General features: G+C 39.7%; 1 protein-coding gene across 2 annotated transcripts; it reads left to right on the forward strand.

Moving 5' to 3' along the window:
- The first annotated feature begins 732 nt into the window (after positions 1-732).
- Positions 733-27739, forward strand: cyfip2 (cytoplasmic FMR1 interacting protein 2). Of its 2 annotated transcripts, XM_034214924.1 has the most exons (30): positions 733-906; positions 7349-7501; positions 7599-7688; positions 8530-8607; positions 9596-9697; positions 9877-10058; positions 10149-10245; positions 10939-11067; positions 11177-11281; positions 11374-11462; positions 11844-12081; positions 12212-12364; positions 13471-13610; positions 13711-13858; positions 14276-14429; positions 15002-15158; positions 15248-15344; positions 15427-15503; positions 15578-15686; positions 15773-15892; positions 17034-17233; positions 17308-17395; positions 17502-17645; positions 17770-17860; positions 19226-19356; positions 24174-24246; positions 24364-24458; positions 24571-24809; positions 25386-25533; positions 25894-27739. In XM_034214924.1, exons 2-30 carry the CDS (start codon positions 7385-7387, stop codon positions 26059-26061), a joined length of 3759 nt encoding a protein of 1252 aa, XP_034070815.1. In that variant the 5' UTR covers positions 733-906; positions 7349-7384; the 3' UTR covers positions 26062-27739. The 2 variants fall into 2 exon arrangements, with proteins under 2 accessions (XP_034070815.1, XP_034070816.1); XM_034214925.1 differs by lacking the exons at positions 24174-24246; positions 24364-24458; positions 24571-24809; positions 25386-25533; positions 25894-27739 and adding an exon at positions 19694-21460.

The following is a 27739-nucleotide window of genomic DNA, read 5'->3' on the forward strand; positions in this document are numbered from 1 at the left end:
CACACACAATTTACCTGCTATTTCCTCCAAACATTTTTTAACGTGGGGGCAAGGAAAGAGTCAACGAAAAAGACAACACCATGGATTATAGAAACATATAGTAGGATGCATTGCATGAGCACCTTCATATTGTACTATAGTGTAGTAGCTACAATAGGGCACCCATACAGCCAACAAGGGAGTTTCCTAATAAAACAGCCAGACAGCTACTGAACCAATAATTACATCATTTTCATTATTATAATACTCGAATATCTGTGTAGCCCAAAGTCTTACAGTGCAGTATCATCCTGTAATACTGGATAAAAGGACAAGTGGGTCAGTATTGTTGTTTATTTAAAACTGCATTGTACCTATATCTTTGAAGGTCAGCTAACAAACACTTTCACCATCAGGTCTATAGTTACACCTTAATCCAAATCGCAGTATATATAAATAATGTGTTTAGATTGAACTTCCCTTAAGAGGAAAATACCCTCAGGCCTATTTCACACCATATTTCAAAGTTCCCTTGATCCCAGCCTTCCCCATACACTCAGACATAGGCCCACAACTTTTAATATAAGTAAAACTGAAGGCATCTAAAAGTACAAACATTAAATCAATTAATCTAAATTGTAGGCTGCCAACACAAAGCTAAAAAATAATGTAATCAACATGTCGGGGGGCCTGGCCCCTCATCATCAGCCCTCACTCTGTGTGACTGTCCCTTTAAGAAAATGCACTTGCAGCCATTTTCTGCTCTTTGTGTGGGGTGGATTAGCAGCTCTGTACGGGGCGAAACTAGAGCATCAATCGGCACAGAAGACGAGCAAAAAAAATATCAGCAAACATTAGATCGCCGTCGCACACCGCGACACCGTCCGCCCGTCTCTGGATCTCGCCGGACGGACATGCAATTTACAGGTATGTGTGTAAAATGTAGCGATGGATGGAGCCGCTGCAGCGCTGAACGGGGGCTGGTGATGTGCGCTGGGTAGTGATGATGGCTGGAGACTGGAGGGCTGTTTTTTCTCCCTTCTTCTTCCTTATTGCACCGTGCATCAATCCAAGTTCATTATATATCCTAGGTACAAATAAGATAATATGTTTGATCGCGGAGAAATCGCCCTCCGTGAGCCGGAATGAGCGTCCCGGTTTTTCGCGGATTATTCTGAATGGGATCCCCGTTAGCTTGCATTGACATCGTAGCTCACACTGAGATGGGTGGGGTGAGGAGAGAGGGTTCATGTGTAGCAAGTGCAGTGATGAAAGATGGATCACGGTAAAGCTAGACGATTTTCTGACCTGATAACAGCGTTTTCGCAGAGGAAGGAGATGTCCGCTATGATAAGGAGGGGAGTGAATTTGATGCTTCAGACGGCTCGATTTCGCCCCGCCGCTTTTCACTCTATTTCATCATTTTCTGCATTTTGTTCCTCTCCTCGATCGCCCCCCTGACCCACCCGGCTAGTAGGGCACACCATTTACATGCATTACAGCCGTTTTCACAGCCATTATGGCAGGCAGGCCTGTGACTGATGCACAAATGACAGTCGGGTTTCACCTACTTCCGTTTCACACAAATGCCTAAGCACAGCTCTTTTGATCTAATGCCAAAACTCTCCACCATCGATCCTGTGATTATTATCTAACCATCCACCCAGTAACCTGGAGTAGGAACATGATGGTGATACTGTTGCAGACTCACCGAGTTGTAAATCGGTATGCCAGCCCTTCACCAGCAAGCAGTGATGTAATGACAGGCTGTTGATGCTCTGTGCTGCTGATCTGATCCATAGTAAATGAAAAATCATTATGCTATTGGGGTAAATGCAGGTCAATATACTTTAAAATCATAGTAATATTCCACAATCTGTATAACATATGATGTCCTCATTCCTTAGAACCATGGTTTGGATTTTTTTTTTTAAATATAAGGGAAATATAATTTCCCCAAAGAACAGGACAGTATGTAAGAAACTGTAGAAATCTAGATTACTGATTTGATATGACACTTAATCTTGAGGTTAATTTCCTCAGTCATATTGCTGTAATGTCTGGCTGTTAAAGATACATGGATTCATTGATTATCAGAAGGTAATCATGAATCATAAATCAAGCATATTTGCAAAAGATTCCAGGTTCCCAAATGCATTTCATTTTTATTTTGTATTTCTCTGATACCATTGTAAATAAAACGTCTTTGAATTTTTTGACTGTCAGTTCGACAAAACAAGCGTCATCAAAGCTCTGAGACATCATGATAGACATTTTGTGACAGTTTATAAAGATATTCAAAGACGTAATTGACAGTTAGCCATAACCCTACGAAGATAACCATTACCTATATCCCCATAGTATGGCTTATGGGATCAGTTTTGTTGTTATGTATAGTAATCTTAAATATGCTATCAAAATATGATACATACAGCTCTGAAAAAAAATTAGAGACCACTCAACATTTCTCTTAAATCCCAATCTCTACATGTATGGCAGGCGGCAGCCATTCCATTCCAGTGTATGTTGAATTCCAACACAGAGAAATGTTGTCAGTAGTTTATAGAATACAATTAAAACATGTTCATTTTACACAAACACATACCTATAAATAGTAGAACCAGAGAAACTGATAATCTTGCAGTGGTCTCTTAATTATTTTCAGAGCTGTATACTGTATGTATATTTATTTATATATTTATTATTAGTATTATTATAGCTATCACCTGAAAACATGATCATGAGCAGTCATGGTACTTTTTCTGTTTTAATTTGAGTATATTTAGACACAGAGATAAAGGTCTGTAGACACAAATGGCCAACCAACCAAGGAGCCAAAAAGAGAAGTAGAGGCACACCATGCAGCCAACTATGTTGAACAGAAACCATTTTAATGTCACAAATCATCAGTTTTGTTCTTACATACAGTAAAGTCTGCACACTATCGGAAGCAGGATACTACAAATCTATAAAGAAACGTTGACCCAAAATAATATTCTGTGTTCTCATAGGCTGGGGTTGTCAGTTTAGGTCTTTGTTTACCATCCTCTCTTCCTGTCAAGCTTGGTCATGTGTGCCAGACCTATGTATCCCCCCCCCCCCCCCCCCCCCCCCACCCCACACACATTGTATACTCATGTGATGGTTATTATTGTTGGTCTAAAAGCAGAGCATGACATCATGGGGATCATGAGTCGACAGCCGTTTTGCCGTCGCTGAAATGACAATCCGCCTGTGAAATACCTCGGCCATACCAGTGTCCGGCACATGATGGCTGCACAGATGCTGCTGGAGCACACATGTGACCAGTGTATGTGTGTGTTTGTCCTGGAATGTGTTGTAAATAATCATGTGTGTGCTTTTATCTCAATTGCTCAAGAGTGCTTCCACGCTGATCAGATCTCATCTTGTTGTGAGGGTGAAAATATATCTTACAAAGCTTGCCTTGGGGGGGAGATCCCATTGAATTGTGTGACCCTGTAGTTGACACACTTTCTCTCACTGTCTGTCTCTGAGGCTAAATGTATTACACACATGCCTTGCAGCACATACTGCATACATGCTTGACTTCTACAAATGCTGCTTTTTGCTATTTTGGTACTTTTCCTCATTTCCATTCTTCTTTTTTCGTCGTAGTATTTTGAGCACTTCCTCGAATCCCTTGGATTATTGTTGTCACGGGGAGATCTGATCCAAGCTTGTCATGTTTGTAGTTTTAGTAATTATGCCAGATTGACCGGAGGGAATTCTGCTACGCATATTAATGGCGCATTTCCACTACAGCGCGGTTTAAGCGTGCCATGCCATGCCCGGCCCATATTTAGTTGCGTTTCCACTAGGCGTAGTTCCGGCTAGCGGGTACTTTTTCACAGTTTTCTGGCTCTTCAAAATCGAGGTTCTTTCCGGGCCAACAACCGGGCTGAGTAAACTCAACTAGTGAGAGAATCGCTGGCAACTACAACAAAATGAACATATTTTACCGTGATTTAATTGTAATACACGTTTCAAAATGATGCCGAAGTAACACAAATATAGGCTCACAACAACGGCCTATACAGACATAAATAAACCAGCGACTGTATTCGCCATGACACAGGCAGTCTGTGGTTTGTACTTGTTTAACTTTTGTCTAGTTTCTGAACAGATATGAAGAGCTGTGAGCTCTGAGTGCTAAGAGCTAACGGCTGATGTTGGTTTTGTGGTTCGCATTGAAGATGACGTCACGTCTCCGCCTACACTGCGTTACTATAGTTACTACCCCAGTTCCTAAACTGTAATGGAAATGCAGCATAAAGTGAGCCTGGCCTACCAAGGCCTAACTATACCGTATTAAGCCGTGCGAGGCCCTGAAGTGGAAATGCGCCATAAGTGTCCAGAAGGGAATGAGGGGGCCCTTCCTTTGCTTTTGTAAAGATGCACACACACACACACACACACACACACACACACACACACACACACACACACACACACACACACACACACACACACACACACACACACACACACACACACACACACACACACACAAACTGACAGACACACCAACTGTTGAACAGAGTAGGGTACAGGGTGGGAAAGTTTACTCAGCCAACGGGCTTCAGTCCCCGTCTGTATTCCCAGGCACAGATGGGAGTTTAGTAGCACTGAGCATGTTTGTCTGCCTGACAGAACCCCTTGTAGCAAGCTGCATGTTTCACTTTCTATAAGCTGAGCAGTTAAAATAAACTGAGTATTCATAGAATAAAAAATAAAAAAACCCTGTGTGAGAACAGGTTGTGAAGACACATCAGTAACAAGCATACCAGAAATCTGCAATCTAAATCTGCAGGTATTCTTATTTATTTGTCATATACTTGTTGAAAAATTGGTCACACCCTTATTGCGATTTAGCAGAAATAAAATGTTTCTGCCAATGTCTACAACTCCCAACATGTCAGTGTCCTCGGATGAAAATGCAGTATTTATATATATGTATTCAAATAAATGATAGAATTTGACAATATAACTATACAACAACATTGATACTCAGAGATACTTACTCTGGATTGACTTAGTTGATTACCATCCCTATGTGACTGGCTTATTGTTTTCCAAAACAGTGAAGTGTTTCTCACTGAGTTATTGATGACTCGGCCATCTCTCTGAATTGTGGTGGTTTACTTCATGTAAGCATCACCTTGTATGTTTGTATAAATGTATGTGATAGTTGAGTCATTCCACAGGAAACTCCACCCAACTCCTCTATATGCTTTTTGTCATCATACAGTGAGTGTACCGATACATGTGGGACAAAATCGAGAACAATGTGTCTCGCTTTATGATAGGCGTTTGTCTACATGTTTTGTAAGTAACAAATATCCATGATAGCTACAAGAAGACTTAATTGTCATTGTGGTCAGTATGTGTAAGATATAAATTGGTTATTTGTTCCTCTGTCTGTTGTTGAAATCCAGGACAAAAAAAGCAGTTTGACTAAGTACAAGATCCCCAAACTGTATCCGTGTTGAATATGAAATGACGGTCTACGTTAGCAATTTTATATCTTAATGCTGCACTTTGCCTACCTATGGCACGGAGAAGGAGACAGTCACGTTCAGTTTTATCTGCCTCTTTTCTCTGTGCTGTTTGGCCCTCTCAGCTCTAGCTGTGCTCTCTCTCTGGCTGTGAATATTAAGCTGATTATCGGCCCTGTCAGCCTTGTCTGCCAGGTCAGACGTAAAACACACATCTGAGAGGCACATGATATAACGGAGGGCGCACACACACTGATTTTACACACTGCTTTGGCTGGGTTGGTGATTTGTAAGGAACAAGAGGGCACTACAATGACTGTAATGTTTTAATGATGGATCAGATGGAGAACAATCATTATAGTAGCTGTTACATTTCAAGCCACATGTATTGTGTGCACGTACTTTCTGTTTCCATATATATTCCCCCACATTCATTTGAGTTAATATCATTTGAAAATACAAGCTCTTCTAAATATTATATGAAAACTATATAATAATCTTCACAGGAAAGCTCCTTTTGTGTTTGTCAAATGTCCTTCAGTGCAATAACATTCTACACCTCTCTATAATCAATGAGATTTCCAGGTCTTGGCATTTCAAGAATTGTACGCTTCAAGTATGCCTCTAGTCTAGTCAAATGAAAAGGTGAAACGGAAACAGTGACGGGCCTCTGCCCTTTTGCTTCCGCAGAGTAGAACGTTTGATATTGACATACAGTATAGTGAAATGGGAGAGGATACAGGTGCGTTGTGAACACACAGATAGACTGCACCGCATAGCCAAGACATGGTTTCACATGAGGAAGTGGAATACATAAAGATACATTTTTGCTGAACTTGTTTATGAGTGATAAGCACTAGCATCTGAGTACAAGCAAACATTGACATTTTGATATTTCACATTACTGACGCATTTCATTGATTTTGCAACTTCTCCTCTGAAGATGGATGTTTCAACCAGTTATCAAATAACATTTAAAAACAAAATAGAAATCTGTTTTATCTGTTTATTCTATACTGTCTATCTATTTCATTTTTTTTTTAAATTAATATTGGTTAATACAAAAAGTGTTCTATAACCTATAGCTAACTAATTAGACACCTATTTGTTCCACTTATCCTTAATGTTTAGCTAATTATTTAGTTGACTATTTAAACTATCACCCTTTTTTCCATCAGGCCTACTTTTTGCTAAAGATTTATCTAAAGATTTTAATAGATGATCCATTTATTTCAGCTAACAATTAAGCTAACAATTTCAACAATTTATCCATTTATTTTAGCTAAAGATTTGGCTTAATATTTAAACAGGTTATCTGTACTTTCATCTAATGCAGCTAACTATTTCAACAATTTATCCATTACTTTTAGCAATAGATTTAGATTCATATTTAAACGGGTTATCGGTACTTTTAGCTAACAAAGTAGCTTACGATTTCAACCATGTACCCAGTACGTTAAGCTTACTATTTCAACAATGTATCCATTACTTTTAGGTCACCATTTAGCTAACTATTTTAACAGATTATCTATTACTTTAAGTAATCTATTTCAACTGTTCATCCATTACTTTAGCTCAATCATTCTTTTTATGCATCCTTGGCATACATAGTTTTCTGCTGTTCTGACTCAATATATGGATATATTCATTCATCCAAATCATATTCTCTTTTATTAAATCTATAACAAAGTCTTTCCATGTACCACCCAGCAACGTCAGAATGAGCCCCTATTGTACAAGTATCCCTTGTTTTATATTCGGTCTTATTTTGCACGTTTTTACTTCATGTAATGGAGCTTTTTATGCAACTTTATCTCTTATTCTCGCTCTTTCTTTTTCTTTCTTTCTCTCAGACTGGGGTGTTGTGTGAGTGACGCCTTGTTGTTACCATGACGACCCACGTGACCCTGGAGGATGCCCTGTCCAATGTGGACCTGCTGGAGGAGCTGCCTCTCCCGGACCAGCAGCCATGCATTGAACCCCCCCCCTCCTCTATTATGTACCAGGTACACACTCCCACACGCTGTCACCTCCACCCACTATCACACAAAGTTGTTCAGCCATTTTCAATATACCCTCACGCTTTTCTCTCTCCTTCTGCAGGCAAATTTTGACACCAACTTTGAAGACAGGAATGCATTTGTGACTGGCATCGCCCGTTATATAGAGCAAGCTACGGTCCACTCCAGCATGGTGAGAAAATTGCACCAGTTTAAGTAATTAAACATGCCATGTATTGCCATTGTGTTGTTCTTTTATATCAGATTGGTTGAATCAATTTTTGTTGTCTATCTTGAATAGTTGGTGTTCCCCTTTCAGTAAACACAAAGACAACTGGGAAGCAGCCTCACTCCCTTAAAGAGAGCCTTGTTTGTTTGTGAATTGATTATCATTTGGCTCTTTTGTAAGGATTTGGCTAGGCCTGTGGCCGGGCACACACACACACACACACACACACACACACACACACACACACACACACACACACACACACACACACACACAATGAGGCAGGCAATGAACCACTAAACCTCTTTCCCCTGATGGTGAATGAGCAGAGAGTGTGATTTGACTGGCAAAGAGGGGAAGTAGCGCTTTACTTAACCTTATTTAATCAGGAATTCCCACTGAGGTTGAAGCCTATCTATTTGAGGACACTCCTCTCTTTAGCCATAGCCTGATTGAGAAATCTGTCTCACACTACTTCTGAATGGAAGCAAATGTTCCCTTGCTTAAATATCTATCCTGCCCCATTCATCCTGGAATATGTGCCTGGTCTGAGATGTAGGAAAAATGTTGGCTGTCAAGTGCCTATGCAACATTTCCATGTATACCAGACAAAGGAGTTGACTCGGCACTTACATAGATATTAATCTTTACCCGTATTGTCTGTTCCATTAAACATTGGTAATTACTGAACACATACATACTTTTTTTTATAAAGGAATGAAGGTGCATATGTCGTTGGGTTCAAATGAGGCCATCCCTCTTAAAAATGTATGGTAACTTTATTGTATTTTATCCATTTGTGCAGAATGAAATGCTGGAGGAAGGACATGAGTACGCTGTGATGCTTTACACTTGGAGAAGCTGCTCCAGAGCCATTCCCCAGGTAACACACACACACACACATATATACACACACACACATACACACACATATTCACCACACACGCTTTTAACAAGATACCTTATCCTTTGCTTGTATTGCATCCATGTCAAATGTTCCCTTTCCTTCGCGCTCAGAGCTTGCTCAGCTGACTGAGACTGACTGACTGTTTCTATGACATGAATTATAGTGTTCAACACTTTGATTTTCAACTTGGTTTTGTCCACCTGTAAGTTCCTGATAACGTGTCACCTTGAACATAGACAAAGTCTTTTTGAAATGTGTACCTTCAGTATGGTAGAGGTTGCTTAACACGAAATGTGTTACCAAACCTGATGGAGGCGTGTGGTGCAGTGGGTTGAGCGTTGGTGTTCGGATCAAGGGGGCACAGGTTCAAACCCCACTGCAGTCAGCATGTCGTTGTGTCCCTGAGACACTTCACCCCAAATTGCTCCTGTGGGGATTGCCCACAGTATTGAGTATGTAAGTCTCTTTGGATAAAAGCGTCTAACAAGTGACATGTAATGTAATGATGTCATTCAGCCACTGAGTACTTCATCCTCAAAATGACCATTTGTATATGTGACCCTATTTCACCTTGTTTTTTCCCTTTCTTTTTCAAATTTCGTGTAAACATAATTGTTCTTGCTTGAGGAAGGTCTTGTTGTTGATATACAGTTGATATCAAATTGGTATACAAAGGCTCATTTTGTAGATTAAGTATTTCTCTGAATTATGTTCAAGATCCTTCTTCTTTACTGGGATGACCTAATCAGAAACAGTGGAGAAAAAAAACACATTTTATTATTATTGCACATAATAGGATTTCCCAAATGTAACCATGGCACATAATAAAAACATATACTTATGGAACAATTAAACCTTGGATCAGGGGAAAAAATAAAATAAGAGCATGAATTGTGCATGAACTAAACACACTGTCCTGCTGCAAGATCATGTTGTGAAATGACGCCCCCTTGTGTTTTGCTAGGTGAAATGCAACGAGCAGCCCAACAGAGTGGAGATCTATGAGAAAACCGTGGAGGTGCTAGAACCTGAAGTGACCAAGCTCATGAAGTTCATGTACTTCCAGGTGAGACTAGGCTACATCCTGTTGTTCTTTATACCTTATGATTTAAATGAACCAGATAAGGTTAAGAGTCATAGTCGGCTAATTGCATGTTGAATTTGCATGTCAGGTGTGTTTTTGTAGACAGTGTTCTTGTGGTTTATTCTAATGATTCCCTATATCCTGATTCCTTTGTCTTACAGCGGAAAGCCATAGAACGTTTCTGTAGCGAAGTGAAGCGTCTGTGTCACGCCGAGAGAAGGAAGGACTTTGTGTCTGAGGCCTACCTGCTCACTCTGGGAAAATTCATCAACATGTTTGCAGTGCTGGACGAACTGAAGAACATGAAGTGTAGCGTTAAGAACGATCACTCTGCCTACAAAAGGTAATGAACCAAAAATACAAAAGACTGCTAATTTAGAATACTTCATTACAGCCATTTTTTGTTCAACATCACCTCCTCTCCCGCCTCCAGGGCAGCTCAATTCTTGAGGAAGATGGCCGACCCTCAGTCCATCCAGGAGTCCCAAAACCTCTCCATGTTTTTAGCCAACCACAACAGGATCACTCAGGTTGGTGTGCAGACTCTGTAGGGTATGGTATAAATATGGATTATGGCTGATTACTTTTTGAAATAACTAGAGTTTTTGTTCACTTAACTGTAGTTTCAAGGCTGCTTCCTTTTTTCTTTTCTTTTTTAGCTCAAAACACTTTGTGCCTTCAGTAATACAGAGTTACAGCAACATAATACTCCAGGAAAGACTTGCTACACAAGCACATGAGATGAGATGAATGACTCACCACATTTTTACTCTCCGAAGGATAATGTGAAGAATATTATGAAGCCATTTAGCTCTTTATATCAACAGGTGACCTGCTGAACAAGTGGTATTAAACTTTCACATTTGCTCAGATAATGATGGGAAATGCAAAAGAAGAACATTTGTTTTAGATGATTGTTTTGTGACTGTAACCTGGTAGTTCATATAAAATGTAAACATAATTATAATCATTTCAAACATATTTTTGGTTTAATAAAAAGAATGCATGGTCCATTTAATAAAACAATCTGATTTTTTCAGTGACTAAAAGTTCATTTCATAATCAAACAAACATTTTTCTGTAATTGTATCAAAGGTGCTTTTCTTTAGTTTCATTATAATGCAGTGTTACTTATCTTCGTACAGAATGATCCCTTTCTGTTATATATGTGTAAATGAATTGATGTGAAGGTGACCCATGTTTCATCTCTGTTCTGTGTGTAGTGCCTGCATCAACAGTTGGAGGTGATTCCTGGCTACGAGGAGCTTCTGGCAGACATAGTCAACATCTGTGTAGACTATTATGAGAACAAGATGTATTTGACACCCAGTGAGAAACACATGCTGCTAAAGGTACGTGCATATTTTCTTTCTGCCAACATAGAACAGTCAAAGTGTGATCTTGTGCCGGCTACATGTCCTTCAGCTGACGTAAAACAAACCACCTCTGTGTGTGTGTCAGGTGATGGGCTTTGGTCTGTACCTGATGGATGGGAACGTGAGTAATATCTATAAGCTCGACGCCAAAAAGAGGATCAACCTGAGCAAGATTGACAAGTTCTTCAAAGTAAGGCTTTTTGCTTTTCCTGCATCTCTTTCATCCAGAGTTGAATGTGTGTGCATGAGATGAATGTGACATTTGTTTCCTCTGTTTTTCAGCTTCAAGTGGTGCCTCTTTTTGGAGACATGCAGATAGAGCTCTCCCGCTACATCGAGACGAGTGCCCATTATGAAGAGAACAAATCCAAGTAAGAGGATGTGTCTAGTGTGCAGAAATGCTTGGATATAACATTCCCTTTAATTGTCAAAAAGAAACCTGTGTCAGCTGTGCATCTGTCTTTAATTGTACTCCTTACTTCCTTACTTAACCATTTAGACATGCACTACTACTATTACACACTAAAGAAAAAAGCGAAAACCCCAAAAATAATTAGTTGGAAACGGCGTTAACCCTAATTTATTTCCACTATTTGATTAATGGCAAGCCCCTTGTACCGGCATCACGTGGGTCCATGTGTGGTTTGGTCAGAATGTAGACATTTATGGTAGACAAAACCAGCCATTCTTGACCACCACGTCATCTGCTCCCGCCCACCACTAACCCTCCACCCTCTCCATTTTGTGCCCAGGTGGACTTGCACCCAGAGCAGCATCTCCCCGCAGTACAACCTGTGCGAGCAGATGGTGCAGATCAGGGAGGACCACATCCGCTTCATCTCGGAGCTGGCGCGCTACAGCAACAGCGAGGTGGTGACGGGCTCGGGCCTGGACAGCCAGAAGTCCGACGAGGAGTACAGAGAGCTGTTCGACCTCGCTCTGAGGGGTCTGCAGCTGCTGTCCAAGTGGAGCACGCACGTCATGGAAGTTGTGAGTGAAACACTGAGTTTGTGTGGGACAGGCGTTAGCATTATGCAAGGGATTCGGTATGGAAAGTGTTTGGTTTTGCCATTGATCGTAGTATCTCTGATCTATTTATAACTCTCCTCGTCTCCTCCAGTACTCGTGGAAGCTGGTCCATCCCACAGATAAATTCTGTAACAAGGACTGTCCTGGCACGGCGGAGGAGTACGAACGAGCCACGCGATACAATTACACCAGTGAGGAGAAATTTGCCCTGGTGGAGGTCATTGCCATGATCAAAGGGCTACAGGTAAAACACTGGCAACCCTTAGTGGCTCCTTCTTTATGCTCCAAACAGCAAGTGGTCATCTTTTAAATGTTAAGCAGGTATTTGAATGGAAATGCAGAAACTGTTCAACTGGCTCGGTTTGATCTTGGAGGGAAATGGAGTAAATGTAATATAGACAGTACAGTACATGTAAGAGTCCTTACCCCAAGTAAAGGAGTTCAAGTATCTCGGGGTCTTGTTCTCGAGTGAGGGAACAATGGAGCGTGAGATGGGCCGGAGAATCGGAGCAGCGGGAGCGGTACTGCAGTCGCTTTACCGCACCGTTGTGACGAAAAGGGAGCTGAGCCAGAAGGCAAAGCTCTCTGTCTACCGGGCCATTTTCGTTCCTACCCTCACCTATGGTCATGAAGGATGGGTCATGACCGAAAGAACGAGATCGCGGATACAAGCGGCCGAGATGGGTTTTCTCCGCAGGGTGGCTGGTGTCTCCCTTAGGGATAAGGTGAGAAGTCCGGTCATCAGGGAGGGACTCGGAGTTGAGCCGCTCCTCCTTCGCGTCGAAAGGAGCCAGTTGAGGTGGTTCGGGCACCTAGTTAGGATGCCACCTGGGCGCCTCCCTAGGGAGGTGTTCCAGGCACGTCCAGCTGGGAAGAGACTAAGGGGTAGACCTAGGACCAGGTGGAGGGATTATATCTCTTCGCTGGCCTGGGAGCGCCTTGGGATCCCCCAGTCAGAGCTGGTTGATGTCACCAGGGAAAGGACAGTTTGGGGCTCTCTGCTGGAACTGCTACCCCCGCGACCCGACCACGGATAAGCGGGAGAAGATGGATGGATGGATGGATATATTTTACTTAGCAACACTAAAAGTGTTTAAACAATTCTAACTGTGACTTGAGATTGATTAACTGATTTAAAAAATGGCCACTTGGGGTTAAAGTATTGCTTTAAAACATGTCTGGAAGTCATCTTTAGTGAACTAATCCTTTGACCGCTCAATTCATTTTCTGAATACATGTATTTCCCTTTATGTTAGGATGTCAATATATATTGTTCCTTGTGTACCAACTTGATGGTCAGTAGCCCAAATGAAAGGGAGGATGATAATGGTGTTGTTATGATCTGCCTAGGTTTTGATGGGCCGAATGGAGTCAGTGTTTAACCAGGCCATCAGGAACACCATCTACGCAGCGCTGCAGGACTTTGCCCAGATGACCCTCAGAGAGCCTCTGCGCCAGGCTGTACGCAAGAAGAAGAACGTCCTCATCAGGTACGGTGACTATCTGATCGCTTTAAATGTACCCTCATGGCTTTTGTGGGACTCCTAAAGACCCAAAGCACTTCTATAACACTGTTTTCTTTGTCTATAGTGTTCTTCAGGCCATTCGAAAGACTGTCTGTGACTGGGATGGGGCGAGGGAACCTCCAAATGACCCCTGCCTGAGGGGGGAGAAGGACCCCAAAGGTGGATTTGACATCAAAGTGCCCCGCAGGGCTGTAGGACCCTCTAGCACACAGGTATGACATCATGACAAGAGATCAGGGTGCTCGGGGGAAATGTAGCCAAAACAGCATGATGTTGATTCTGAATGTAAACAAAATATTTCACTGAAGATATTCACTTATGTGCAATGGCTCAAATAGGGGTGATGAAACACATTTGTTCTAATGTTCACATATCTTCTAACTTACTGAGTCACTTAATGTGTTACTGCACATATTAATATGCTTTTGCAAAAAATATGTTTTTTAGTATTTAGTTTCTCTTTTGAGTAAGGCTTTCAATACAATTCTGAAGGTCAAAAATAGATGTTTCCCTTTCATATCCTACTAAAAAAGTGCACATTTTTATTTTGAATGAACCCCATGCTACATCAAAGTATGACCAGAAAATAACTAACGTTTTCCTATGTTTGTCTTTTCTCCCCTCTCCAGCTGTACATGGTGCGCACCATGCTGGAGTCATTGATAGCAGATAAGAGTGGCTCCAAGAAGACTCTCCGCAGCAGCCTGGATGGACCCATAGTGACGGCCATAGAAGACTTCCACAAACACTCCTTCTTCTTCACACACCTGCTCAACTTCAGCGGTGAGTGGAGACAAACAATGACAAAGACTTTGTAAAACATATAGCAAGAAATTCCACACTTCCCATGTGGATGAGTTCCCATAACAAATGAGTTATGTTTGAAAAATCTCACTCGCCACCGGCTTGAGTTTCAATAATCAGGAACATGTGTTTATTATCCTTGCAAGAATGGAAGTAGTCATCACATACAGAGCATGTGGGACAACTAGTTCCCAGAACAGTGTCCTTCACATGCTTATATTCAAGAGAGGATGTTACACAGTACAAATTTGAAATACCGGTTCAAAGCAGTATACAATGTTTTGTTCAAATTAGCTAAGGCCCACGTAAGAAATGATCATGCTTGTCATATGCCATATTACTCATCATGTTAATCGTTGTCCCATAGCTATCATATGCCTAAAACAGTGTGTCCTGATGGTCTTCTAGGTAATCATACATCCTGCCATATACACTGTTACACTTGGGCCTTTGTCATCATTTGCACCTCTGTCCTTGAAAGAGTACATTCAGTATTTTCCCAACAAGCTGTAATACCTCTAGATCTTAATAATTGTCTCTCCCTGGTGCAGAGGCCCTGCAGCAGTGCTGCGACCTGTCCCAGCTGTGGTTCAGAGAGTTCTTCCTGGAGCTGACCATGGGTCGCAGGATCCAGTTCCCCATTGAGATGTCCATGCCCTGGATCCTCACTGACCACATCCTGGAGACCAAGGAGCCCTCCATGATGGAGTAAGACTAGCACTTCCAGCCCAAAACTCACTTTATGTTTTTAACTCACGGAAATTGACATTATTATAACCACCTTCTTTCTCCTCCAGATATGTGCTGTATCCTCTAGACTTGTATAACGACAGCGGCTACTACGCTCTCACTAAGTTCAAGAAGCAGTTCCTTTATGATGAAATCGAGGCTGAGGTAAGCCACAAGATGAATACATTTCGAATAAAATGCATTGATCTTTTCCTCTGTGATCTCATAGGGTTTTCTTTGCTCTTAGGTAAACCTCTGCTTCGACCAGTTTGTCTACAAGTTAGCTGATCAGATATTTGCCTACTACAAAGCAATGGCTGGAAGGTAGGAGAAGTGACTTCCTCTGTATATGCTTTTTTTTTCTCTCTGTATTTTCTAAATCACATTTGTTTCCACAGCGTCCTCTTAGATAAGCGCTTCAGAGCAGAGTGTAAAAACTATGGCGTGATCATCCCGTACCCTCCCTCAAACCGCTACGAGACGCTGCTCAAACAGAGACACGTACAGGTATGGGAGACATGAAAACTGTCCTCTACACCTTCTTGTTTGTGTGTTTTACTGTTATTCTTAACCATCCATCCTGTGTCTTGCAGCTGTTAGGCCGCTCCATTGACCTGAACCGCCTGATCACCCAGAGGATCTCGGCAGCGATGTACAAGTCCCTGGACCACGCCATCAGTCGCTTTGAGAGCGAGGACCTCACTTCCATCGTGGTAAGATCACAACAGGGATATCACTGGGGGGGATTATTAGCAGGACTATAGTGTTGAAATACATTTTAAACAAGATATGCACATGAGCACACCGTTTTTGGGCTACTCTGACCAAACATTTAAATTCCAAGCATGTTATTACTTTCTTTTCTTTATTCAACTTTTTCAATATTAAACACGTTATACATCCGACAAACAAACCAAATTAGTAGAAGCTGGAGGGCAGAAAGCATAGCTTTTACAGAGGTAGCCCTCCCGGTATCCACTTTATCCAGTTGCAGGATAAAGAAAAAATATAAATCAGTCATTTAATTTGCACACAATTAAACAAAATTCTATATATACATACACATACATATGTACACCCATTTCCAGGGTGAAAAGAAATAATAAAGTAAAAAAAAATGATTCCTACAAGTCCATGTTCAGACAAGACAGTTTAATTTCTCATCCTATTTTTATATAAACTATGATAATTAAGATAATTATGATAACTATTATTATTATTATTATTGTTGTTGTTGTTGTTGTTATTATTATTATTATTATTATTATTATATCCATATCATCTTTTTTTTTTCTTCAGTTAAACATTTTCTTTTTGCATAATGAATGCAACAGTACGTCATTTGTAAGGGTAGCTGCAGTACAGACTGAACGTTAAAAGTAAGTGGTTTGGAATGCAGCTCTTTTTGCTATGACAGGTAAATACAAGAATAGAGGAAGAATAGTTCCTCTTCTCCAACTTCTGCTTTTTAGCATGCTACTCACTTATTCTACCTGGAGTTGAATACCGTGCGGTTTATTCCCAAATATCAATAGTTCTCTAAATAACTCTGCATTCTAAAAAAAGACGTTGACCAGGATATAAGCATTGTCTGCATCTACAAAGAGATTGTTTTGTTACAGAATACACAAGTGTGTATAAAGTTAAAATAAGTTATCTTATTGATATATCTTTTGTCTTTTCTTTATTTGTTATTAAGGTCATTTGAAAGTGTCGGAAAGTAATAAAGGGACTCTACTTTTAATATTGCGATTAGGTTACTGACCACATTGTTAACAGGTTATACATTTATAATTTACATACCCTCCCATCTCAACTTTCCATTCTCTTACTCCCCGTATCTCTCCCCTACAGGAGCTGGAGTGGCTCCTGGAGATCAACAGACTAACCCACCGGCTCCTCTGCAAGCACCTGACTCTGGACAGCTTCGACGCCATGTTCCGCGAGGCCAACCACAACGTCTCCGCCCCCTACGGACGAATCACGCTCCACGTTTTCTGGGAGCTCAACTTCGACTTCCTCCCCAACTACTGCTACAACGGATCCACAAACCGGTAAGTTCAGTTGCAGAGATTCTTGGTAGATTTCTTTCAATCTTTTGGTTATTAACGTTGCTTCCTCTCATCAGCTTTGTACGTACAGCCATTCCCTTCACCCAGGAGCCTCAAAGAGACAAGCCAGCCAACGTGCAGCCTTACTACCTGTATGGGTCCAAGGTATGGGGCCACTGATGTTTTGAAATTGGACAGACTTTCCTTAAGACCCGTCTTCCTTCTGTTCCTAACACATCTTCTCGTCTCTCGTTTCTTCCTCTCTTCTCAGCCTCTGAACATTGCCTACTCCCACATATACAGCTCTTACAGAAACTTTGTCGGCCCGCCCCACTTCAAGACCATCTGCCGTCTCCTTGGTTACCAAGGCATCGCTGTAGTGATGGAGGAGCTGCTCAAGATTGTCAAGAGCCTGGTATTTATCTCCATTTTCCACCGCACATGGTTCCTTCCTCAGTGTGCTTGATTCTAGCTGTGTTTTTGTCTTCCTTGTAGCCTATCTGTACCTTAGCTATCTATATTGTTATGTCACTTTGCAGTTACAGGGCACCATCCTGCAGTACGTAAAAACACTGATCGAAGTCATGCCCAAGATCTGCCGCCTGCCGCGCCATGAGTACGGCTCTCCAGGTGAGTCCATTGGCCCTACTGTTCAGGCAAATACATATATGTAGGGACATATATGTATTTGCAACATCAACTCCCATGTATTTGGTGGACATATTGAAAAAGACGCACACTCAATGAGACTCAAATCAGATTTATATTAATGTGCTATTGGGTTCAGTTAATTTAATTTGTGGCAACGTTCCGTACACTTCAACGCTATCCCATTCCCAATTGAATACTAGCTCTTTCCTCCTCCTTGCCAAGCACTCTAGTGTTTAGTGCTACTTCTTTGAGAGCAGTCAGGGCTTGGAAACATTACTGGAAAAAGCTATCACTTGAAGCAGCAGTTAGGTATTTACAGCTCACAGCCAGCAGAAGAAAATGCTGACGACATGTAAACCGCTGCATCAACAATAATCTAACAGCCAGCAGTTAGGAGGAGTGTTAACAAGCCAATGTGGGAAAATAGCAATTCTGCTGCAATGTAATCAAGTTTGGGATAGGTGGTGTCATATATTATGAAAAAAACAAACACATAAAAGAGTTGTAAGTGATTTGTTTTTCAAAGTGCAATACAGAACCACAATAAATTCCAGAAATGCTTTCAAATATCGTAAATAGTGTCCTAGTTAGCCATCGTGCTTCCCTTAAAAAAACAGTCTGTTGTCTTTAGAGGTCAGAAATGTTTGTTTAAAAAAGATATTTAACAATATATGTTGAAACTTATAACCAATTAAAACCTGAAACTTATAAATATTCATTATTAATTTCTGGACATCTCAAGAGAAACACTGGAAACAGGAGCTTATGATTTTGGGAGTTGAAAAGAAACTGACTAAAAATGCTGTATGTTAAATGATATGGGGATTTCTTTGAAGCCTAGATTGAAAGTGTGATATAATATAATGCATGATTTTATGCTGTAATGGCAACTAATCAAACATTTGTTTTTAATGTGTTTCAAAGGACATGCTTTCTTATTCATAGGTCTGAGTGTTGGGATTTGCCCACACAGTTCATTGTATACCTATTATAGGAGCTCAGGATGAACATCCGATCAAATAAAATGTGTTTGGAACTACTTACCTGTTGCTGTGTGTACAGATTAGAGGCCACTCAGATGGCATATACCTATTATGAGGAGGGCATAGTAATCTCCAGATTACTGATGTACTGTACCTGGATTACTGCGTGTCATCTATGTCAGCAGTTAATGATCCTCCATCTGCTGTGATGCTTCAAATGTGGGTCAATGACCAATGAGGTATTAGCAGCTGCCTACTGCTTGACTGCAAGAAATAAAAGGGTGATAGATTTAGCTTTAGCAAAAATGTGGGGTTTTTTGTGTGGTATCATGGCTTTCATTTTTCATTTCTGCCATTTCAGGTATCTTGGAGTTCTTCCACCATCAGCTCAAGGATATCATTGAGTATGCTGAGCTGAAGACAGATGTCTTCCAGAGCCTAAGGGAGGTGGGAAACGCCATCCTCTTCTGCCTTCTCATCGAGCAAGCTCTGGTACGACATTTCCTTTTGTTTTTCCCTTTAAACTATTACATTACTGTATGACGCTATTGATTCTAGCTTCCTCTTTTTTCTTTGTTGTTTTGAAATGATGATTATAACTTGTGTTGCAGTATTTGTTGTCTGCTTATTTCACTGCTTTCCTAACACTGTTAAAATCCCTTAGTGTAGCTTTCTGCACTGCCATGTTTTTGTGTGGGCGAATAACCTGGGTGCCCAAAACTGTCAGTCGCCCAGTCCAGGTGCCCCCAAAGTTTGTTTGATCTTTGATGTGTTTTTTAATCTCTGAATTGCAACTTTATTTTTCATTACACGCTGGCTACTCCCTCAGGTGGTAAGGATTTAGGCTTTCTCTTTGGTTCCAAAATAACCCAGACACTGAATGACCTTCTCCCTCTTTTTATCTCTTGTTGGTGTTGGCTGCTGTGTTTCTATATATATTCTTTTTTTCCACTGTTAGTTTTGCACACATGGTTTCACCCCCAGTCAGCCATGGAAGCAAAGGGATTAAGACAGTTTTACTAACATTTCCCTTTTCACACAAAAACCTGAAAAAGGTATCTGAATTTGAAGCACGAAATTTGCTCAAAAGAGTAATAAATAATTTAAATAATTTAAAAAACATATTTTGCTGCTATATCATATAATTCTAATGTCCTTTTCTTCCATGGATGAGGTGCTGGTATGTTTCTGGTTGGTTGTTGGTACAGATTTGTGCTTAACTCTTCTTCTTTTACACTCTATTGGCTCTCTTGCTGGTGCATGTCTACATACATCTACGCAACTGTCACTCTACTAATCATTTCTGTCAGGCAGCACTGATCTGTGTGTGTACAGTGTTTGTCTGTATGTTAGTTTGGACTACTTGTAAGTGTGTGTGTGTTGCTTTTTCTACCATTTGCATGGCTCCTTTCTCATTCAGCGCCATCTAGGCTACCTGTCTGCATATAGTTTGACTCACAGCATGTTGTCTTGACTAACAATCACCACGAAAAACACCTAGATGATTAAGAATGATCTAACATAGCACAAATAGCTTGAATGTTACTAACACACTGACATTTTACCCAGAAGGGTTAGTGTTTATTAAAGCTGGGGTAGGCAGTAATGGGCAATAATTTAGCATTGTGTACCTTTTTATAGTATAAATAATCAAGTGGCCTAAGGGGAAAACTAAACTTCTGCACCGCTTCCTGATTCTGTTTTCAGGCTTTAAACAATCTAGCCTGTGCCAGGAGACTGACAGATCATTTTAGAGATAACTAGACATGCATGTCCTAGATGTTGAAAACCTCATTCAAGACAGAATATCCTGCAGGAAAGCATTGGCAACATCTTCTTACACTGGAAAGCAACCAGACTTCAGATCAGAAACATATAGACAATATAGGCAAAGCGTTTCAGAGAAAAAGGTTTATAGTAAATTCTCCTGCTATCCAAAGGAAAAGGCCCAAGGCTCCAGTCTGCAATGGTAAGATAAGAAGGTATCTTACCAAAAGTATCTTACCAAAGGTATCTTACTAAAGGTATCTTACTAAAGGTATCTTACTAAAAGTATCTTACCAAAGGTATCTTACCAAAGGTATCTTACCAAAGGTATCTTACCAAAAGTATCTTACCAAAGGTATCTTACCAAAGGTATCTTACCAAAAGTATCTTACCAAAGGTATCTTACCAAAGGTATCTTACCAAAAGTATCTTACCAAAGGTATCTTACCAAAGGTATCTTACCAAAAGTATCTTACCAAAAGTATCTTACCAAAGGTATCTTACCAAAGGTATCTTACCAAAAGTATCTTACCAAAAGTATCTTACCAAAGGTATCTTACCAAAGGTATCTTACCAAAGGTATCTTACCAAAGGTATCTTACCAAAAGTATCTTACCAAAAGTATCTTACCAAAGGTATCTTACCAAAGGTATCTTACCAAATGTATCTTACCAAAGGTATCTTACCAAAGGTATCTTACCAAAAGTATCTTACCAAAGGTATCTTACCAAAAGTATCTTACCAAAGGTATCTTACCAAAGGTATCTTACCAAAGGTATCTTACCAAAGGTATCTTACCAAAGGTATCTTACCAAAGGTATCTTACCAAAGGTATTACCAAGGTATCTTACCAAAGGTATTTACCAAAGGTATCTTACCAAAGGTATCTTACCAAAAGTATCTTACCAAAGGTATCTTACCAAAGTATCTTACCAAAGGTATCTTACCAAAGGTATCTTACCAAAGGTATCTTACCAAAAGTATCTTACCAAAGGTATCTTACTAAAGGTATCTTACTAAAGGTATCTTACTAAAAGTATCTTACCAAAGGTATCTTACCAAAGGTATCTTACCAAAAGTATCTTACCAAAGGTATCTTACCAAAGGTATCTTACCAAAAGTATCTTACCAAAGGTATCTTACCAAAGGTATCTTACTAAAAGTATCTTACCAAAGGTATCTTACCAAAAGTATCTTACCAAAGGTATCTTACCAAAGGTATCTTACCAAAGGTATCTTACTAAAGGTATCTTACCAAAGGTATCTTACCAAAAGTATCTTACCAAAGGTATCTTACCAAAAGTATCTTACCAAAGGTATCTTACCAAAAGTATCTTACCAAAGGTATCTTACCAAAGGTATCTTACCAAAAGTATCTTACCAAAAGTATCTTACCAAAGGTATCTTACCAAAGGTATCTTACCAAAGGTATCTTACCAAAAGTATCTTACCAAAAGTATCTTACCAAAGGTATCTTACCAAAAGTATCTTACCAAAGGTATCTTACCAAAGGTATCTTACTAAAGGTATCTTACTAAAGGTATCTTACCAAAGGTATCTTACCAAAGGTATCTTACCAAAGGTATCTTACCAAAGGTATCTTACTAAAGGTATCTTACCAAAGGTATCTTACCAAAGGTATCTTACCAAAGGTATCTTACCAAAAGTATCTTACCAAAGGTATCTTACCAAAAGTATCTTACCAAAGGCATCTTACCAAAGGTATCTTACCAAAGGTATCTTACCAAAGGTATCTTACCAAAGGTATCTTACTAAAGGTATCTTACTAAAGGTATCTTACCAAAGGTATCTTACCAAAGGTATCTTACCAAAGGTATCTTACCAAAGGTATCTTACCAAAGGTATCTTACTAAAGGTATCTTACTAAAGGTATCTTACCAAAGGTATCTTACCAAAGGTATCTTACCAAAGGTATCTTACCAAAGGTATCTTACTAAAGGTATCTTACCAAAGGTATCTTACCAAAGGTATCTTACCAAAGGTATCTTACCAAAGGTATCTTACCAAAGGTATCTTACTAAAGGTATCTTACTAAAGGTATCTTACTAAAAGTATCTTACCAAAGGTATCTTACCAAAGGTATCTTACCAAAAGTATCTTACCAAAGGTATCTTACCAAAGGTATCTTACCAAAAGTATCTTACCAAAGGTATCTTACTAAAAGTATCTTACCAAAGGTATCTTACCAAAAGTATCTTACCAAAGGTATCTTACCAAAGGTATCTTACCAAAGGTATCTTACCAAAAGTATCTTACCAAAGGTATCTTACCAAAAGTATCTTACCAAAGGTATATTACCAAAAGTATCTTACCAAAGGTATCTTACCAAAGGTATCTTACCAAAAGTATCTTACCAAAAGTATCTTACCAAAGGTATCTTACCAAAGGTATCTTACCAAAGGTATCTTACCAAAGGTATCTTACCAAAAGTATCTTACTAAAGGTATCTTACCAAAGGTATCTTACTAAAGGTATCTTACCAAAGGTATCTTACCAAAGGTATCTTACCAAAGGTATCTTACCAAAGGTATCTTACCAAAGGTATCTTACCAAAAGTATCTTACCAAAGGTATCTTACCAAAAGTATCTTACCAAAGGCATCTTACCAAAGGTATCTTACCAAAGGTATCTTACCAAATGTATCTTACCAAAGGTATCTTACCAAAGGTATCTTACTAAAGGTATCTTACCAAAGGTATCTTACCAAAGGTATCTTACTAAAGGTATCTTACTAAAGGTATCTTACCAAAGGTATCTTACTAAAGGTATCTTACCAAAGGTATCTTACCAAAGGTATCTTACCAAAGGTATCTTACTAAAGGTATCTTACCAAAGGTATCTTACCAAAGGTATCTTACCAAAGGTATCTTACCAAAGGTATCTTACCAAAGGTATCTTACTAAAGGTATCTTACTAAAGGTATCTTGACAAAGGTTTGAAAAATAGCAACATCTTCTAAACATTTCTGAAACGCTTTGCCAAATTTGTAGCTAGCGACGCCTTAAATCAAAGTATGCTATCTAAAAGGGTTTTACAGTACTTCAAATGTGCAAACAAATGATAGAATATTGCCCAATGTCCCCAAACATAAACTGCCAACCTCAACTTTAAGATGTATGGTAAATTGACGTTATGCTGCTTAACCAGATTAGATTTTGTATTTAGAGTGTGACACATTTATAATTCTATCAGTAATTTGCCTGTCATTATAGCTTCATGATAAACACCCATTCATTCAGCCATTTTATCTTCTTCTCTGCATAAGCTAAAAATAGTGTCATACATCAGAATTCTCCTCCAGCATGGAGCTCATGGCAGATTTCTTTACGCATCTAAAATATGCTTTATAAGCTATCCTGCCAACATTTTAGGTCTAAATGAATGCATTAAGCTAGGAGTGTTGGGGGATGGGTTCTTTACAAATCTATTTCATCCTTGTGGCTACCTGCATGGTAAAGCAAAGTGGGTGATGTTCTTTGATTTGAAATGACCCTTTTTGGTGTGTTTTTCTTAAACCTTAGTCCCAGGAGGAAGTGTGTGACTTGCTCCATGCCGCCCCCTTCCAGAACATTCTGCCCAGAGTCTACATCAAAGGTATACTAAAGGGTTAAATGCAAGGCAGATGGTGGAAAAAATTCCAGTTCGAACCCATTGATTTGTTTGTTTTTTTGTACAATATGTATATCTTCATACATTTTTTGTGTTGTACAGAGGGAGAGCGTCTGGAGGTGAGGATGAAAAGGCTGGAAGCGAAGTACGCCCCTCTCCACCTTGTGCCTCTAATTGAGAGGTTGGGAACCCCACAGGTTAATATCGAGTCATTTTTTATAAGCAAACTCAAAGATGTATATATTTCTCTTTCTTTTCATATCCAACACTTGATGATACAACTTTCCTTTGACATTTTTTATTTACTAGCAAATTGCCATTGCCCGTGAGGGGGACCTGCTGACCAAAGAGCGTCTGTGCTGCGGCCTCTCCATGTTCGAGGTCATCCTGACGCGCATCCGCAGCTTCCTGCAGGACGGGGTGTGGCGCGGGCCCCCCCCCACTAACGGTGTGATGCATGTCGACGAGTGTATGGAGTTCCACCGCCTGTGGAGCGCCATGCAGTTCGTCTACTGCATCCCAGTGGGCACACACGAGTTCACCGCGGAGTAAGTGGCCCCTGATCAGTGTTCAGTGTAGCAGTGCCTCTCAAAGGTGTTACGTAAAACTCTCTTTTGGTTTGTCGATACTGTATTCAAATGGTTTATATTTGACTTTGACTTCATTCCTTTGTCTTTTTTTATTTTGATTTAATGTGGAATTAGTTTACTGAGGGAAAAGATATAAACAAAATATTGCAGAATTCTTTACTTAAAGCTTAGAAAAGAGTTGGCATTTTTAGACAAATGTATTAAAGTTAAAGACAAAGTGATTTTTTTGGGGATAATTTAACGCTCTTCCTGCTCATACTCATTATAATACAAAGAAATAGGCCATCTTTGCTTCTTGCACACTCTTCGTTCACCATCAGCAGCTGATAGAAACACTATAGCCTACTCTTGAATCAGAAGAGGGGAGATAATGACACACAGTTATGCAGACCTAAAACATCTTCTGCAATTTTTTGACACAAAATCTGTACTAAACTGCAATTCGTGTTGCTAATACTTCTTCAGCTTGTCCAAAACGAGTTCCTCACTTTAATGCAGACATAATTAGTGAGTTATATTTTCCTTGGCTTTCAGGCAATGCTTCGGGGACGGGCTGAACTGGGCCGGCTGTGCCATCATCGTGCTGTTGGGACAGCAGCGTCGCTTTGACCTCTTTGACTTCTGCTACCACCTGCTCAAAGTCCAAAGACAGGACGGCAAGGATGAGATCATCAAAAATGTGGTGGGTATACCTCAGCGTTACTTCTGATGTTATTCACTTTGTGCATCAGGAGAAAACAAATGTTATGTTCTTAATTTGTTTGGAGGAAACAGAAAAAGAGAGTTGTTAGAGCGACACATAGCAGGGGAGGATTTCGCCTTTTTAAAAATCAATAACAAACCCTTTAACGATCTTTTTCTAAGCCATGTTTCTCTCTGTATTACTCATCACCCTCTGCCCCCTCTCTCTATAGCTAAACACATATCATTTAATGTATGTAACACCTCTTGCTTTCCAACCTTTCCTTCATTTTCTCCCTTAGCGTTTCATAAACACATCTCTTGATATGTTGGATTTATTCCTTTTTATTTTTCGTCACAGCCCCTGAAGAAGATGGCGGACCGCATTAGGAAGTACCAGATCCTTAACAATGAGATCTTCGCCATCCTCAACAAGTACATGAAGGCGGTGGAGACGGACAGTTCCACTGTGGAGCACGTTCGCTGTTTCCAGCCTCCTATACACCAATCCCTGGCTACCACCTGTTGAAATACACCCTTCACACATAGTGAACACACACATACTTAAAACAAACATAGCTGTGATACTAATTTCTGCCTCCTCCTGGTCTCCTAGGGGTATAGAATACAATCAAACAGTTCCTCTATCCAAAATGTGGCTGTCTATGAATCCTTGAAGCACTCAGAAGTGGACCAGGCCAGAGGCAGAAGTGTATACTCACACCTTTATCTTTTTTCTTATTTTACTATCTGTGTGGCTCTCACTCAGACTCATGCATGCCTTGTCTCACTCCTTCCGCTGCACACATGTGGATTGGACACAAATGCCAAAAGAGAATCTCTATCTTAAAATCTGAAGCCACTTGTTTGAAGTCCGAGCTGTTGGGACTCCTAAACGCCTTTCAGAATTGGCAATCAGGAGCAAATAAAATCGAACAAGGTTTAAGAAAAAAAAAGACTAAATAATGCAACAGAAGAGCTAATTTTTCTAAGTTATATAAAGATATTTTAACATGGTGCACTTAAGTGCTACTAAAGTTACTAACCGTTCTAGCACCACTTAATAACCATAGTGTGTCCTCTATTATGGCCCAAACTTGTTTATTGTGATCAAACTCATTTGTATAATAATCTGATCTACCCTGTTTCATGGTGCACAGTGTCTATCATGATGCATTTACCTCACCTGCTTGCTTTCAAAGGTACATCGCATTCTTGATTTGCTTTTATTTATCACTCCCACCTTCCCACCATCTGTTTTTTCTTGCTTCCTCCTGACACATTTTTATTCGGTACCAATTCCACTGTAAATTTCACTGTTGAACTAAGTGAAGTGTTGAGTGTTGTAATTGTTCTTGTTTTTAATTATTAATATTTTTAATTTACTCATCCTCGGTATACTTGCCTCTCTGCAAGGAAATCTCATCAACGTTTATTTTTTGTCTGTTGAAAAGATTTTTTATATTCTGTACATCAATACAGTGATATTATTTACAATTTTTGAAAAGACACATCTTCATCTGGGCAAATGCGTTTGCTTTTTCAAGAGTACAAAAAAAAAATCAAGGAAGAAGATTAGAAAATACCTCCAGGTTGTATAAAGACAGTGCTAGATTAACCTGTTCTGAGTGTGAATGGATGATGTTTATCTAGCAGACCTATGACATATTCTGCACATAAAGGAAACATCTTAACAAAAATGTCAGCTATCATTAAAGGGCAGTTTCCTATAGTCAGTATTTACTATTGTTGGCTTTAGATTTAGCAGTGTTATCAGAATATGCAAAATGTGTCCTTATTTTTTTTCATATGAAGGAAAACAAATGAATTATTAAGAAGAAACTATCCCTAAGCTGCCCTGTGATCTTTTTCTGCTCCATTTTGAATGAACAAACTTTCTTTTGTAACTCCGGTGTCTTTTTATCATATTTATTCAACTCGACGTATTGTTCATTTAAAGGTTAATCTAGTAAAAATGAAGGTGACCAATGTATCATCTCAAAACCTTAGCATGGCAAGTGTAATTTATTGTCATCAATGGCTTCATTTGTGACATGAGGCTTTGTTTATGATATTGTTGTACAAGTGACCATGTTTTGAAGTACAAAAAAGTGGAGAAAAGAATAATAAAATGTACAACAAGGTTCCTGCGACGGATTGAAGTTATGTTGTATTTCCATGAAATAAAAAATGTTTAACTGAAAAAA

This window comes from Gymnodraco acuticeps, unplaced genomic scaffold, assembly GCF_902827175.1.
Source record: "Gymnodraco acuticeps unplaced genomic scaffold, fGymAcu1.1, whole genome shotgun sequence".
In the NCBI taxonomy this organism is placed as follows: Eukaryota; Metazoa; Chordata; class Actinopteri; order Perciformes; family Bathydraconidae; genus Gymnodraco; species Gymnodraco acuticeps.